This window comes from Rhinolophus hipposideros (assembly GCF_964194185.1).
Source record: "Rhinolophus hipposideros genome assembly, chromosome: 5".
Taxonomy (NCBI): domain Eukaryota; kingdom Metazoa; phylum Chordata; class Mammalia; order Chiroptera; family Rhinolophidae; genus Rhinolophus; species Rhinolophus hipposideros.
In genome coordinates this window covers 9,369,716-9,386,784 of record NC_138051.1, presented here as the reverse complement: position 1 = coordinate 9,386,784, position 17,069 = coordinate 9,369,716, and the positions used below count along the sequence as shown (strand labels likewise).

Below are 17,069 nucleotides of genomic sequence, written 5' to 3'. Positions count from 1 at the left end.
TATTATATTACATTATATTATATTATATTATTATATTACATTACATTATATTACATTACATTATATTATACCTAGTCTTATTTTATAGTAAAATAAGACATATTATTTTTACATATTACATTAATATTTTATATCTTATGTTAATTTTTGCTCCAAAAGTCGCATTAGAGCTGATGTCTGGCTAGGTCTTATTTTCAGGGAAACACGATACTGAAACTTATAATTTACTCCTGGGACTCAACCAGAATCGCCATATTATATATTATCTGAAAGTGTTACCAAATCAGGAGTTTATAAAGATAAGGATTGACTAAATGTCTATAATGAGAATTCCATGTAGTTTACTAAGATTTTAACTCGGATGTAATGAATATATAATAAGACAAAAATAAATGTATCCAGTCTTCCCTAAAGGCATACATTTCCTAAAAGCATAACAGTTCCAAAATATCTAAAAGCGTTGTGTTCACTTAAAAGAGCACTGGTGTGTGCATGGAGGGAGAACAGCTGGGTGACCTGACCCAGTGACTCCGCCTGGGAGAACTGAATGTGCAATGGTGTACTTACAGACCACATTAGCTTCTTGGCATCGCTGCTACTGCACATGTGGACAGTCCATTGATGAATATGAATGTGCTGAATATCATTCAGGCAGGGAGCAAGAGGTGTTCAAGTGAGTTGGAGAGGAGCCCAGAAGGTACGCTGTTTATCTTCTAGGATCATTTATTTTCTCCAAAACATATAACTTGAATTAATAAAGTGGATTTAGATGTGAATAAAGAAAACTCGTTATTGAAACTGAATCATTGGGACTCTCAAAGAATAACGCAAAGATCTGTGAAGATGACACTTAACATAAGAAAAGCTTAGAGCACAAATAACGGTTCTTGTCATATGCTAAGAAGCACTGGCCTGGATCTGACTGCAAAGCAGGTATCTACCTGCAGTTATATCCTGAGGCTCCTAGCTACTATCATTTAATAGTCCTTTAGAAATAGACAAAGTTCATTGAAGTAATGAAAGAAGGTATGGGAACTAATGGGAAATTACAGGACTTTGGTCACATTCTCTGGTCTGAAACCCAAAGAGAATTAATAAAAAAGAAAATGTCTACTGACTTTCTCAGCTTAGGGTTTTGTCACAAAATCTTCCTTGAGGAAAGACTTGCGGATAAGGTTGCGGGCAATCATCTGTGGAATCTCTCTCCTGAGCATTTAAGGTCTGGTTTCTGGCATGCCTCTGGAACAAGTTTTGCACTGTTCTCATCCATTAATCATCCCTTCAGGATGATGGACAGAGGCCAGGTGCTTAAATAGATACTTGAATGTTCAGGAGATGGCTTTGATTCCACAGAACTGAAAAGTCCCTATTCTTTCACAGATTGGTTTTATCACCACCCAATATCTACTGAAAAATCCAACTGTTTGAAAAGTTGGATTTTTAAACAGACCCTTAGAAAATAATAGAAATACTAAGCATTTCATATTCATACACATATGTGTCCATTTCTACATTTGGGTTTCTTTGTTTTATTCTTATCTGGTGTCAGTGAATATTATGAAGGTTCTATTCTCTCAGGGGAAACTATTTGTGATTTCAGTCTTTTAACCTCTTATCCTCTGTAAACTGGATCTAATGCCTGCCCAAAGTAATATGAGGAAGTTTGAGAAACAGTTTTGGAATCCTATGGCCTACCTTGTTATGTTGATATCTCTGTCTTCCTTTTATTCTACCCAGCTATGACAGTCTTGCTTACAAATTGGTAACTATCTGAAACCTAATTCATATTTTTCTGATTTAACTTGTATAAATGACTTTTGTTACCAATATATTAGAACATTCTATATTTTTGATGTAATAGTATCTCTTAAGGGAAGGGGTATAATTGAGAAAAAATGATAGTGGTTATCCTGGAAAGGGGAAATACTGTGAAGATCACCAGTTTAGTGTCACCATCTGACAGAAAGTAATTTAGAGGTTAGAGGAGGAAAAAGGAACAAAAGATCCTTGCAAAACAATCAATTTTTAAAAATTATCTTGAATATATTAACACAATATGGATAAGAAAAAATATATACATGATAGCATTAAATAGAACCAATGCCATTCATATTATGAAATACCTCCTAGTCCCAACCCTACCTCAGTTATCAAATATCATCCATTTATTCAATAATACTTTACTGAGATAGAATTTAAATATAATAAAACACACATGTTAAGTGCAGATTTTGATGAGTTTAAAAATATATATATATATACTACTGAGTAATCACCAACCCCAATCAAACCACAGATTTCCATCACTACAGAAATTTACCTCCTATCCCTTTGTAATCAATCAACTCCAGCCAAACAAGAATCTAATTCCTGTTACTAAAGATTGGTTTTGCTTGCTCAAGAAGTTCATATAAATGGAATCACAAAGTATGCATTTTGGTGTCTGGTTCTGTTCCTTCAACATTTTCTTTTTGATTTTGTTTGTATCCATAATATTGTTTATATCAATAGTTCTATCCATTTTTATGACTGAGTAAAATTCCATTTCATGAGTAGATCACAAATTGTTTATCCATTCAGCTGCTGATGGATATTTGGGTAGTTTCTAGTTAGAGGTTACCACAAATTAGGCTGTTATTAATGTTTGTACATAAGTCTTTGTATAGACATATGCTTTCATTTCTATTCCGTAATTGTCTAGGAGTTGAATTGCCAGATTACTCCGTAAGTGCATGTTTATGTTTATGCGAGACTGACATGCTATTTTCATAAAAGTTATCCATTGTTACATTCCCAGCAGCAGTGTTTGATAGTTTCAGTTATTCTCTACTTCATCAACACTTGGTAGTGTGTCTTTTTAACTTTAGAATATAATGTATATGTAGTGCTGTCTCATTGTGGTTTAAATTTCACTTCTGGGATAACTAATGAATTGTATAAAGCACACAGCTTTAAACAATTATTGGTCAATTGTTTGCCTTATTATTGCATTTTTTAAATTAAAGTTTATTGGGGTGGCAATTGTTAGTAAAGTTACATAGATGTAAGGTGTACAATTCTGTAACAAATCATCTATATATCACATTGTGTGTTCACCACCCAGAGTCAGTTCTCCTTCCATCACCATATATTTGACCCCATCTTCTATAACCCCATCTACCCCCTTACCCTCTGGTAACCACTAAACTACTGTCTATGTCTATGAGTTTTTGTTTCTTCATTTGTTTGTCTTGTTCTTTTGTTGTTTTCAGTTTTATATACCACATATCAGTGAAATCATGTGGTTCTCTACTTTTTCAGTCTGATTTATTTCGCTTAGCATTATAATCTCAAGATCCATCCATGTTGTCATAAATGGTACTATTTCATCTTTTCTTATGGCCAAATAGTATTCCATTGTGTATATATATCAGAACTTCTTAATCCATTCATCTATCGAAAGATACTTTGGGTGTTTCCATGTCTTGGCCACCATAAATAAAACTGCAATGAACATTGGAGCACATATGCCTTTATGGATATATGTTTTCAGATTTTTTGGGTAGATACCCAGGAGAGGAATTGCTGGGTCATGGGCAATTCTAATCTTAATTTTTTTTGAGGAAACTCCACACTGCCTTCCATAGCAGCTGCACCAATCTGCATTCCCACCAACAGTGTATGAGGGTTCCTTTTTCTTCATAGTCTCTCCAACACTTGCTATATTTTTCTTGTTGATGATAGCCATTCTAACTGGGGTGAAGTGATATCTCATTACTTCACCCTAAAGAATCCACCAAAAAGCTATTATAAACAATAAACGAATACAGTCAAGCTGTCGGCTACAAATAAATGTCCAAATGGACAAACAAAAGTCCACCGCATTCCTAGATACTAACAATGAACACTCAGAAAAAGAAATAAGAGAAACAATTCCTTTTGCAATTGCAACAAAGAATAAAATACATAGGAGTAAACTTAACCAAGGATGTGAAAGACCTATATACTGACAATTATAAGACTTATAAAAAGAAATTGAAGAAGACGCAAAATGGAAAGACATTTTGTGCTCATAGATTGGAAGAATCAACATAGTTAAAAGGGCAATATTACCCAAAGCAATATACAGATTTAATGCAACCCCCATCAAAATCCCAATGGAATTTTTTAAAGAAATAGAACAAAAAATCATCAGATTTCTATGGAACCACAAAAAATCCCTAATAGCCAAAGCAATCCTAAGAAAAAATAACAATGCTGGAGGTATCACACTCCCCGACTTTAGCTTGTACTACAAGGCTACAATAATCAAAACAGTATGGTGCTGGCAGAAAAACAAACACACAGACCAATAAAATAGAATCAAGAATCCAGAAATAAACCAACATAAATATGGACAGATAATTTTTGACAAAGAAGCCAAAAACATACAATGGAGAAAAGACAGCCTCTTCAATAAATGGTGCTGGGAGAATTGGAAAGCCACGTGCAAAAGAATGAAACTAGACTGCAATCGGTCACCATGTGCCAAACTTAACTCAAAATCAATCAAAGACCTAAACATAAGACCTGAAACAATAAACTTCATAGAAGAAAACATAGGTACTTAACTTATGGACCTTGGGTTCAAAGAGCATTTTATGAATTTGACTCCAAAGGCAAGGGAATTAAAAGCTAAAATAAATGAATGGGACTATATCAACTAAAAAACTTCTGTACAGCAAAATAAACCATCAACAAAATAAAGAGGCAACCAACCGTGGGAGAAGATTTTTGCAAACAATGCCTCCGATAAGGGGCTAATATCCAAAATATATAAGGAACTCATACAACTCAACAACAGAAAGATAATCCAATTGAAAAATGGGCAGAGGACCTGAAGAGACATTTCTCCAAAGAGGACATACAAATGGCAAATAGACATATGAAAAAATGCTCAACATCCCTCATCATCAGAGAAATGCAAATTAAAACCACAATGAATTATGATTGAGTTTTAAGAATTATTTACATACAGTGGTTATGAGATCTTTGTCACATACATGTATTTCAGATACTTTCTCACAGTCTGTGGCTTGCCTTTTCTTAATTGTATCTTCTGAAGAGCAAAAAGATTGTAGTTTTAACAACATCTGATATATTGTTTTTAATGAGTGGTTCTTTTGTTTACTTTGTAAAAATCTCTGCATATTCCAAATTTGCATAGATTTTTTCCTATTTTCTTATAGAATAGAATTTTACAGTTTAACCTTCTTATATTTACACAGTCAATTTTAAATTAATCTTGTGGGTAGTATGAGGTATTATTTAAAGTTTTGTGTCTTTTTTTAATATAAATATCCAGTTGTTCTAGAACAATTTATTCTAAAGACTTTCATTTCCTCAGCGGATTATGCTGGTGACTTTGAAAAACTCAATTGACTGCATATGTATCATATATGTGACCATAGAAGTCCATTTCTGGATTCTCTACCCTGTCTCATTGATCTATGTGTTTATACAAAAAACACATCTAGATTATTCTGACTTGAAATAAACCTTGAAATCAGATACTGTGAGTTCTCCAGCATTGTTCTCTCCCTACCCCAAAATAGGTCTAATTATTGTTGTACCTTAGTGATTCAAATAAAATCTAGAGTAAGCTTTTCAATTTAAAAATAATGCTGATAGTTTTATTAGGGTTGCATTGAATTTATAGATCAAACTGAAGAGAATAAACATTGAAACAATATCCATTCTTCCAATCCATGAATGTGGTTTATTTATTCACTTATTTAGGTCTTGCTTCATTTCCCTCAGCAGTATTTTGCATTTTTCAGTGTATGTGTTATGCATAGTTTATTAAATTTATTTGCATTTTGATATCATTGGAAATGATATTTCTTACATTCCAACTTCAAAATTTTTGTAGCTATTATACAGAAATAATGATGGATTGGACATACTGACTTTGTATCTATGCTATTGCTACATTATCATATGAATTGAAGCCAATTTTCCTATAGATTTTTAGGATTGTCTATAAACACAACCATATGATCTGTGAACTTTATTTCTTCCTTTCTTCATTCTTATGCATTTTATTTACTTTTTTTGTATTATTGCAGTGATAGGGACTTGCAGTACAATATGAGTGACTGGTGAGAGTGGGTATTTTTATTTTGCTCCCAATCTAAGAAGAAGAATGCTTGATCAGCATATTATCTATCTTGGTGAGTATTTCATATGCACATGAAATAATGTACAGTTTACAACTTTGGGTATAATAATCTATAAATATCATTAGTTTAATTTGCTTGATAGTGATTGGTGATTTTCTAGGTACATATTCTATCATTGATTCATAGATGTTAAAATCTTCAGCTATAAAAGGAAATGTCTATTTCTCCTGGCACATTTTTAGTTATGAATTTTAAAGCTCTCTTACTAGAGATACACATATTTAGAACTGTTATGTCTTCCCTATAAATGCCTCTTTTATATTAATAATTTAAATGTCTCTCTGTAACATTCACAATTTCTCTATTTGTTGAAGGGTATTTTGTCTGAGAATAACATAGCCACATCAGCTTTCTTATGTCTGTTGTTTGCATGTTTATATATTTCTTCATACTTTTCCTTTCATCCTTTTTGTGTCTTTGTATTTAATGTGTGTTTCTTGTAGACAGCAGTTGTGCAACTTGTAGATAGCTTATTTTTTTTGGTTTTTTTTTAATCCAGTCCTAGGATTGTTGACAATTAAGGTAATGTACATTTAATGTAATTATTGATATAATTGTGTTAAAATCTACCATCTTTCTCTTTATTTTCTTGTCCCTTTAGTGATTTTTTTTTGTTCAACTGTTGTTCTTTTCCTATGACATTTTGAGTATTCAAATATATTTAGTTCTTTTGATGTACTACTTAATAAAAAACAAAAAAAAACTTTTTTTAAGTTTCTGTGTGACTCAAATTACACAATATTAACTTATTTATTTAGACTCAATATTGTATCACACAATATGTTATTGTTTTTGAAAAAAAAAGAATTGACTGACTTTTCCTTAAAGGTCTGGATACCAAATATTTTAGGTTTATGAGCCATATGGTTGCTGTTACAACTACTCACCTCTCCTGTTGTAGCATGAAACCATCCATGGACAATACATAAACAAATGTGGAAGGCTGAGTTCTAATCAACCTTTATTTACAAAAACAGTTGGTGGGTCCCCAAGCTGTAATTTGCTGACCCTTCTCTGTACAGCTGTTTATTAGATAAATTGCAAGAAAAAACGAAACATAGTCTTTTATATTTACCAACTTCTTTGCCAACTAGGTCTGATCTTCATTTAATTTTAGCCCCGGCTTTTTTGAGGTGTAATCAGTATATAAACAACTGCACATAATTAATGCATACAATTTGATAAATTTAGACATACGTATGCTTTATGTTACTAGCTCTACAATCCAGGTAATAAATATATTCATCACCTCAAAAAGTTTCCTTATGTTTGTGTGTCTGTGTGAGAAAGAGTGTGTGTTCTGAGCCAAGAAATAAACTTACTCATATATAGGTCAAGTGATCTTTATTAAAGTTGCCAAGAATACAGAGAGGAAAGAACAGTCTCTTCAAAAAGGAGTGTTGAGAAAACTGGATATCCACACCCAAATGACTGAAACTGGACACTTGTCTTACACCATATACAATAATCAACTCAAATAGATTAAAGATTTGAATATAAGATCTGAAACCATAAATTCCTAGAAAAAAGTAGGATAAAAGATCCGATGTTTCTTTTTATACATCTTGGTATCCACTGATAAATAACCCTTCCCTTTAGTGTGAAGAGTATCTTTTGACATATTTTGTGTTTCAGTTTTGCTGACTATTAATTCTCTACCTTTTATTTTCCAAAAAAATATATTTATTTGACCATAATTTTGAATGTAATTTACTGGATATAAAATTATACACTGACAGTATTTCAAAGATGTTTAAAGGTTTAAACATGTTGTTCCATAATCTTGTAGCCCACATTGTTTCTAATGAGAAAATAATTGTCAAGTATATCATCAGAACATCATTTTGATCCCAGCTGCCTTGAAAATTTGCTCTGTTTTTGGTTGTTCACAATTATATTATGGTGTGCATACGTGTAATTTTGTTTTTTCTTTTTTTATTGTAGTTTTCTTTTTATTTATCTTGTTTGGGGTACCATGATATGCTCGGATCCATGTATTTGGGGAAAAAAAGTCTCATTCTCATTATTTTCTTCTAAAATTGTAATTGCACTTATTTTAGAGCATTTTATATCATCCCCCAGTTTCTCTGGTGTCGTCATTGTCAAATTCTTAAATGATTCACACATCTAAGTATATATAACTGTAGATATACTTTCTGGAATTTATAAAAATTCTCCCACAGAAAAACAGGGTAAATGGTGTTTGGGTTTCTATTATAGTTCACAAAGCTTACTTAAAACATGATAGAATTGTGCTTAACTCCACCATAACGATATTAATGAGTGAAATAAATAAAAATATACAGTGTTTTGTAGTATTATAGTTAATATTCTCTAACATAGACAGTGCACTACAAGCTAAGCTGGTTACTATTCTCAAAATACTTTTGCTTACTTTCTTCTTTTTCTTTACAGGAAAATATTCTCACAATACCTATGATTTCTCAGTAAACACAATTCCACTCTCCCAATTGCATACGTCCCTAGACAAGATATAAACGGAGAAAACAGGTCTGAACTTTTGAGTTTCCCTGGGAGTTGAAATAAATGTAGATATGAGGGCTGCACTTCCTTTTTAGTTCCATTCTGTATATTTTGATGTGTAATGAGATAAAGTCCAATTTTGGGTCACCGTATGACTTTCATGATGAACGGAAGAGTTATCTTTAAATTGGCAAAATAGTTGTAATAATACAAATTTAAATTTTTCTTAGTTTGGTTCTCAGAAAGTAAACAGAACTGTCTTCAAATATCTGTTTTGTAGATAAACACTGTATGCATAAAATATATGTATTGCTGAATTATTATATTCCCCTCTTCTGTATAGCTTCAAAGGGTTTTGAATAGTGGAAAATTCATAAGGATTACAAATTCTGATATGTTTTAGTAAAAGAAGTGGCTTTTCAAAGTTTCATCTAGACATCTGTTTTTATAGAACCATTGATTTCCTTATATGCCTTTCTGGATTACACTGTATTTGGAATTCAAATATTTCCTTTTCTCTTCATCAAAACTATTTTAAATTGTATGTGAAGGTCATGAAACAATGAGGTTGAGCTGAAGACTGAAAAGTAAAAGTACACACTGGAAACAAATTAATACATGGACTATTTTTGTCTCCTTCTACAGAACAACCCATAACAGATTTATTCCTTTCTGGAGCTATCAAAATCTACTTATGGACCCCATGATGACATAAGAAAATGGAGCTAGTTTCTCTCCTGGTCTCAGCTTGTACTCTAGTTCAAAAAATAGGATTTGAATCACATAACAGATAACAAATGAAAATCTTGCAGAGTCAGCATGATCTAAACTAGCCTGAAGTTAGAAAACAGAGTCACCAAAGAAAATTCAAATGTATATAAGCCCCAAAAGTTTGAAGAAAGGGATGCAGTATAATTTATGGGATAGTTTTGTTTGGGGGGATTAAAGAAAGAAGGTGCTCTAATTGTATCAATAGGTAAAACTACAACAACAACAACAACAAACAATTGCCTTTGAAGGAATCTTATTGCTTTGGGATAAGATATAGTAATAAAAGCACATCATATTATTTAAATTACCCTATAGAAAAATAGAACACATTCTCTTTTAAGGATTCTCTTTTAAGGATAAAAATGAGCAGTTAGATCACCATTTAAGTAATACTGTCCCAGGGACTTCTAGTTTTCTTTTAATGGTCCTCTTTAAGAATCAAAGTAGAAAAGCTTGAAGTTCAACTGAATGTTAATAAAAAGAATTTTGAAACATAAAGGTGACATGTTTCAGCAGAGAGGACATCTTTATGTTCATTGGTTAGTCAATTATATATCATCAACCTAATACATTTCAGGAAGCAAAAGTATCTCAAGGCAATTCATATTTAGAGATTCCAAGAGGCCCCAGAACCAACACCACAGAAACATAAGTAAGACCTCATTAATAAGAATTTATATTGACGATGAATGAGTTTTAATCAAGTCTGAAACATTTTGGTAATCATTTTTATGATTGCTTTTCAGATTACATACAATGTCCAGTTTCTTCCTTTACTAGCATAAACACTTTAAATACTTAACTACCTAGAACAAAATAATGAAAAGGGGGGACTTCTGGTCAAGAAGGCAGAGTAGGTAAATAAAATGCTTGCCTCCTCTCATGGCCACATCAAAATTACAATTAAACTTCAGAACAACCATATTGAGAATCACTTGAAGTCTACCTGAATAGAAATCCTACAACTGTGGATGTCTAGAACCAGCCAAGTTAAGACATGTAGGAGGGGTGGAAAGACAGAAAGGGCTGGTCCCAAACCCGTGTGTGGCTGTTAAAAATCAGGAGGTATATCACAGCTATGGAGGTCTCCGTGGAGGAGGGCACCAGGGACCTACGAGGAAGAACTGAATTGTCTGATTTCAGGGCTAGGGCTGGAAGGGCAGCCTCATCACAGAGAGAAGTGCTGGCAAAATCCATTATTCCTTTGCTGATCCTTCCTCCAAACCAGCTTATAGACTCAGGCAGGTACAATGTCTGAGTCTCCATCAACCTGGCTAACACTGTTCACCCAGTCCTGGTGATTCCCTGAGACTCTACCCCACCCTACCTGCAGGCCCACCCAAGGGGGTTCTAGTTGCTTTTCCATACAAATGGCATGCCTTGACTCATGCTGTGGGCTTTCTTAAAATCTCTCAAAGGTTCAAAAACACCAAACAAGTAGCATTTGGTCTTGGCATAGTATGTACCTCTTACTAAGCAGCCCCAAACTGGCACTGTTGACTGCTAGCCTCAATACACAGCTTAGTCTTTCCCAGACACCTCCAAGTACAACACAAGCGGCAACCATCTGCAGATCAGTTTGTAACTCAGATCAAGAGGTCTCAGGCAGGGCAAAGGCAGTAGCTTACCTTGGCCTGCACCAGAGCCTCAACCAAGAGGCCCCAGAACCAACACCACAAAAACATAGATGCAGAAAACATTTTGATGCTTGCCAGATGGAAAGGAGATCGAGGGGATGGGTGGAAAAGGGGAAGAGATTAAAAAGTGCAAACTGGTAGTTACAAAATAGTCATGAAGATGTAAAGTATAGCATAAGGAATACAGTTAATAATATTGTAATAACTACATATGGTGTCAGATAGGTACTAGATTTATTGGTGTGATCACTCCATAAGTTATACAAATGTCTCAGTGCTATGCCAAGTACTGAAAATAATACAGTATTGTATATCCACTGTAATTGAAAAATAGAAAAATATTTAAAAGAATAACTGAATAGATTGAAAACCACTTAAGAAACTGAATCAGTAGTTAAAATCTACTCTTCACCACGTCACCGGCCACGTCTGCTATAGGAATGGATTCTGGTGGCTTTATATGTGACTTCAATCAAATATTCAGGGAATAGCTAATGTCAATCTTACAAAACTGTTACAGAGTTTGTACTACATATGTTTTACTTATTTTGTATAGTTGAAGACATTTCTTTGGCAACAATAAATACCTAAAATATCGTAGAGGTTAGCCCTATAGGGTGGGAATCAGAGAGTCATGTGATCAAGCTGGTACACATAGCATAGTTTGACTCTCCTGATAGTATTTTCTTAGTCTAGTTGGTAGATATGTGGTTGTTTGTTTTACTACTTTTTATATTTTTTATACATCTGAAATATTTCTTAAATTATTTTTAAAAGCCATAAAAGAGGAGTATCTCCTTTTAGTGTATGTCTAAACCCTAGCTAAAAAATAACAGATTTACTTTAGTATATAAATTATTAAAAAAATAATTTAAATAAATACCTAAGATTTAATAGACTTGATACTTCTTTTATTAAAAATAACATGAAAAAATATTGAGCTTGTCTTTAATTATGATACAACTCCACTGCTTTCCCTTTGAATATCTGAGAAGCTGTGGTAAGCCAAGGACAAAATGGAGATTCACCATATATTAAGGGGTAATAAATAAGTAAGAAAAAAATGAAAAGAAAGCACTCTTTCTGTTATTAAGACAATCACAGCAGGAGTCAGTCATAAGGAATTTTAGACTTGCAGAAGAAAATATGTATTAATACTTGAAATTTGATCTAAATAAAACTAGTTCAGATTTGTTACTTTACTATTGAAACACTCAAAATAACCGACCTCGTCTTTACATCGACTTAAGTTCACATAAACTTCTGTTTAATTTTATAGACACATAAACTATCTAAACAACTAAAATAGACTTGCCATGAAAATAAATGGGCAGAGCTCTAACTAGAGCAGTCAAGCTGCTCATAATATGCTCCATCAATTTGCAAAATGCTTTCATTCTCATATTAGCATAAGCCTAAAATACCTTGATCTAAAAAATACATATTTAGCAAAATATTTGGAATCTTACCTGTAACAAGAAAGCTGCATCTCCCGGCTCCAGCTTCATTTATGATGCTACAGTTATAAACCCCATAGTTTTCATTGGAAAGACTCTTCACCGGGTATTCCGTGTACTCTTGAGAGTCAAACTGACCTGTCCGTAGTAATTTGTTGCCCAAGCGCCACTCATAGGTCAATACCCGTATTGGATAGGCTCTCAGAACCCGGCAGCTCATAGTGACACTTCTTTCTTGTCCTTGCCGGATTTCAAGGAATGCTGGTTCCACAGCAGGAGGATCTGTAGAAAAAGAGGTGTGAAAACAAAGACAAAGTATGTAGATTACAGTACGCCAAAATGGTCAGGTGGGTAAGGGATAAGAGAGGACATTCCAAGTAGGGGGATTAGCATCTGCAGAGAAAGGTAAGGAGAACACAGAGAGAGGCAGAAGGGTGCAGGGGGTATGGCGTGGAGCACAAAAGGTTCATGAGGGATTGGGAGGAAACAAAGACGGAAAGAAAAGTAAGAGATGCTATTCAAGGATCGTTGAATGTCCTGATATGAAATTAGGATTTTGTCCTGTTGGTACTAAGGGTCGTTTATAAATTTTTTTAATGAAGGCTTCATATGATTAAACCAATCTTTCAATAAGAATATTGAGACAGATAAGAGGAGCATGAACCTCAAAGGGAAGGGTCTAGTTACAGAGAAAATGGCAACATCATTGGAGAAGACCTGAACTAAGACGACATCGGTGGGACCACAAATGATGCCTGAGACAATGAAGTGGGTACTACTGGTGTGAGCGATGGAGGTGGAGGGGTGGTTTGGGGAACGGCGGGCATGTTGAATTTGTGCACCTGTTAGTCACACAGTAGAAATGCCTAGTAGGCAAGTGTTTCTTCATTTCCAAACATATGGGTTATATTTTCTCTCTCTCTTTTGATCTTTTGCTTAATGGAAGCAAGGTCAGAGAAATAGTCCATAGGTTTTCAATCTTCAGTAATTTGTTGAAACTATTTTTTGTAACCCAACATATGATTGATTATTGCTCTGTGTGTGCATGCTTCAAAGAAGGAACAGTCTGCAGTTTGGGGTTGTGATGTAGACCTATTGGGTCAAGCCAGATAACTGAGTTGTCCAAATCATCTATCTAGTTGTCTTTTTTTTTTTTTTTCTTTCCCTACTTGTTTTACTTAGATTAATTTAGAAGAGTGTTAAACTCTTTTAGAAGGGGAGTAGTTTTCAAAACAAAAATCTTGTAGTTCTGGCTCTTTTTTGCTTTACATATTTTCAGGCTATGCTATTAAGTACACAAAAATTTAAAACTGCTCTGCTATTGATACATTGAAGGTTTTATCTTTATAAAATAAACTCCTCCGTTTCTATTAATGCTTTATTTAAAACTATTTTGTCTCACATTGATACAGTAACTCTGGAATTAACTTAGCTATTATTTGGCTGTCATGTCTTTTCCATCCTTTTACGTTTTCAGTATCCTTATATTTTACAGACATCTTTTTTTAAACAGCATGTAGGTATACTTTATTTTTTTCAATAAAGTCTGATGATTTTTTTACTTTACTCAGAGCATTTAGCACTTTATTCACTTACATTTATTATAACTACTGGTATGTTTGGGGAGAAATGTACCGTCTTATTTTGTACTTTCTATGTTTTTGTATTCTTTTCTTACTTTGTCTTCATCTAGACTAATGGATTACATTGTTATTCCAATTGTTTTCCTGTTACTAATTGGGAAATTAACTACTCTGTTTGTATCATTTTATTAGTTATCCTAAAGTATGAAACATGAATACTTAAGTTGTTCGAAAACATCAGTTAATACCACTACCACCCACATGAACAAAGTAAGAATCTTAGAACCATTTGATCCTTTTACTCCCATTCCAACATTTGTTACTGAGCCATGAATTCTCTTGTTTTATTAAAAATTATTGGACATTATTATAATTTGATACCTGCAGTTTCTTTAAGACTTACCCAGATATATGCTAACTTATTTGTCCTTAATTCCTTCTTTCGTTATAGACCTTCTACATCTGTGATCACTTTCCTTTTGTCTAAAGCATATCATTTAGAATTTTCTTTACAGATGATGTATTACAGAATTGTACACTGGAAACCTATGCAATTTTACTAACCATTATCACTCCAATAAACTTTAATAAAATAGTTATCTTTTTATTTTTTAATTTTTTTAAAAGTTTATTGGGATGACAATTGTTAGTAAAGTTACATAGATTTCAGATGTACAATTCTGTATTACATCATCTATAAATCCCATTGTGTGTTCACTACCCAGAGTCAGTTTTCCTTCCATCACCATATATTTGATCCCCTTTACCCTCAACTACCACCCCTCTTCTCCCCCTTATCCTTTGATAACCACTATTATCTGTATCTATGAGTTTTTGTTTCTCATTTGTTTGTCTTGTTCTTTTGTTGTTTTTGATTTATATACTACATATCAGTGAAATCATGGGGTTCTCTACTTTTTCTGTCTGACTTATTTCGCTTAGCATTATACTCTAAGAATCCATCCATGTTGTCACAAATGGTCCTATTTCATCTTTTCTTACTGCCAAATAGTATTCCATTGTGTATATATACCACAACTTCTTTATCCATTCATTTATGGAAGGACATTATGGTTGTTTCCATGTCTTGGCCACCGTAAATAAAGCTGCGATAAACATTGGAGCACACGTGTGTTTATGTATAAACGTTTTCAGATTTTTTGAGTAGATACCCAGGAGAGGGATTGCTGGGTCATATGGTAATTCTATTTTTAATGTTTTGAGGAACCTCCACACTGCCTTCCATAATGGCTAAACCAGTCTGCATTCCCACCAACAGTGTATGAGGTTTCCTTTTCCTCCACAGCCTCTCCAACATTTGTTACTATTTGTCTTGTTGATGATAGCCATTCTAACTGGGGTGAGGTGATATCTCATTGTGGTTTTTATTTGCATTTCTCTGATGATTAGTGATGTTGAGCATTTTTTCATATGTCTATTTGCCATTTGTATGTCCGCTTTGGAGAAATGTCTCTTCAGGTCCTCTGCCCATTTTTCAATTTGTTTGTTTGTTTTTTTGTTGTTGCGTTTCATGAGTTCCTTGTATATTTTGGATATTAGCCCCTTATCAGAGGCACTGTTTGCAAAAAATGTCCCATTCAGTTGGTTATCTCTTTATTTTGTCGATGATTTCTTTTGCTGTGCAGAAGCTTTTAAGTTTGATATAGTTTCATTCATTTATTTTAGCTTTTACTTCCCTTGCCTTTGGAGTCAAATTCATAAAATGCTCTTTGAACCCAAGGTCCATAAGTTCAGTACCTATGTTTTCTTCTATGCAGCTTATTGTGTCAGGTCTTATGCTCAAGTCTTTGATCCATTTTGAATTAATTTTGGTACATGGTGACAGATAGTAGTCTAGTTTCATTCTTTTGCACGTGGTTTTTCCAATTCTCGCAGCACCATTTGTTGAAGAGGCTGTCTTTTCTCCATTGTGTGTTTTTTGCTTCTTTGTCAAAAATTGTCTGTCCATATTTATGTGGTTTTATTTCTGGGTTCTCAATTCTATTCCATCGGTGTGCATGTTTGTTTTTTTGCCAATACCATGCTATTTTGATGCTAAAGTCAGGGAGTGTGATACCTCTTAACTGTCTAATCTTAATTTTCTAAAAATAATATATTTTTAACCTCATTCTTAAAATATATTTTCCTTAAGCATAGGATTATAGGTTAGCAGTTACTGTATTCCCGCACATCAGGATATTATTCCACTGTCTTCTGATGACCATTATTTCTGTAGACTAGTAAACTCAAAGTCTCATATTTTGAAGTGCATTGTCTTTTTTTAAATCCAGCTGCTTTTAAAATATACTGTGTATAATGTTTTTAGGTATGGAGTTTTATTTTACTTATAGTTTAGGATTTTCTGGGCTTCTTAAATCCATTGATTTAAGTTTAGTATCTTTCATCTCAGAGATTTTTGGAAAACTCTCATCATTAGCTCTTTAAATAACACCTGTGTTCTTTTCATTCTATCCTCACTTGAAGAGTTTTTTTCATTCTGTTTTTCATGTCTTTGAACTGCTCTTCCAAAATTTCTATTTCTTGGTTCTTCTGCATTGCACTATGAATAAATTCTTCTGAGTTAAATCAGTTCATTAATTCTTTCTTCAGCTTTGCTTAACATGCTAAACTCATTCATAGTGTTTTTAATGTCATTTTCATTTATAAATGTTTTGGGTAGTTATTTTGTCTATCTGTTATGTCACTATTTTTACACTTTCCCATTACTTGAAAATGTAGTAAGGCTTGTCTTTTAATTCTTTAAGCAAAGTAATTTTTTAATACTGTCTGGTATAATGGTTTAGAGGGTGTTCTCTCAGGGTGCTTTGTTTCTGTATATTCTATGTCAATTTTAATTTTGTGGTACTAGTTGTTCTTTAAAAATATTTATGGGGATATTTTGATGCCTAAAGTGATAGTTTCTTCCTCCAGAATGAT

General features: G+C 33.3%; 1 protein-coding gene across 1 annotated transcript in view; it reads right to left on the bottom strand.

The window, feature by feature from the left end:
- MDGA2 (MAM domain containing glycosylphosphatidylinositol anchor 2) overlaps positions 1-17,069 on the bottom strand; it is an 811,488-nt gene that overhangs the window by 98,247 nt on the left and 696,172 nt on the right. The window contains exon 9 of the mRNA XM_081048257.1: positions 12,562-12,831. Coding sequence (XP_080904383.1) covers positions 12,562-12,831 — 270 coding nt within the window. The remainder of the gene's footprint in view (positions 1-12,561; positions 12,832-17,069) is intronic.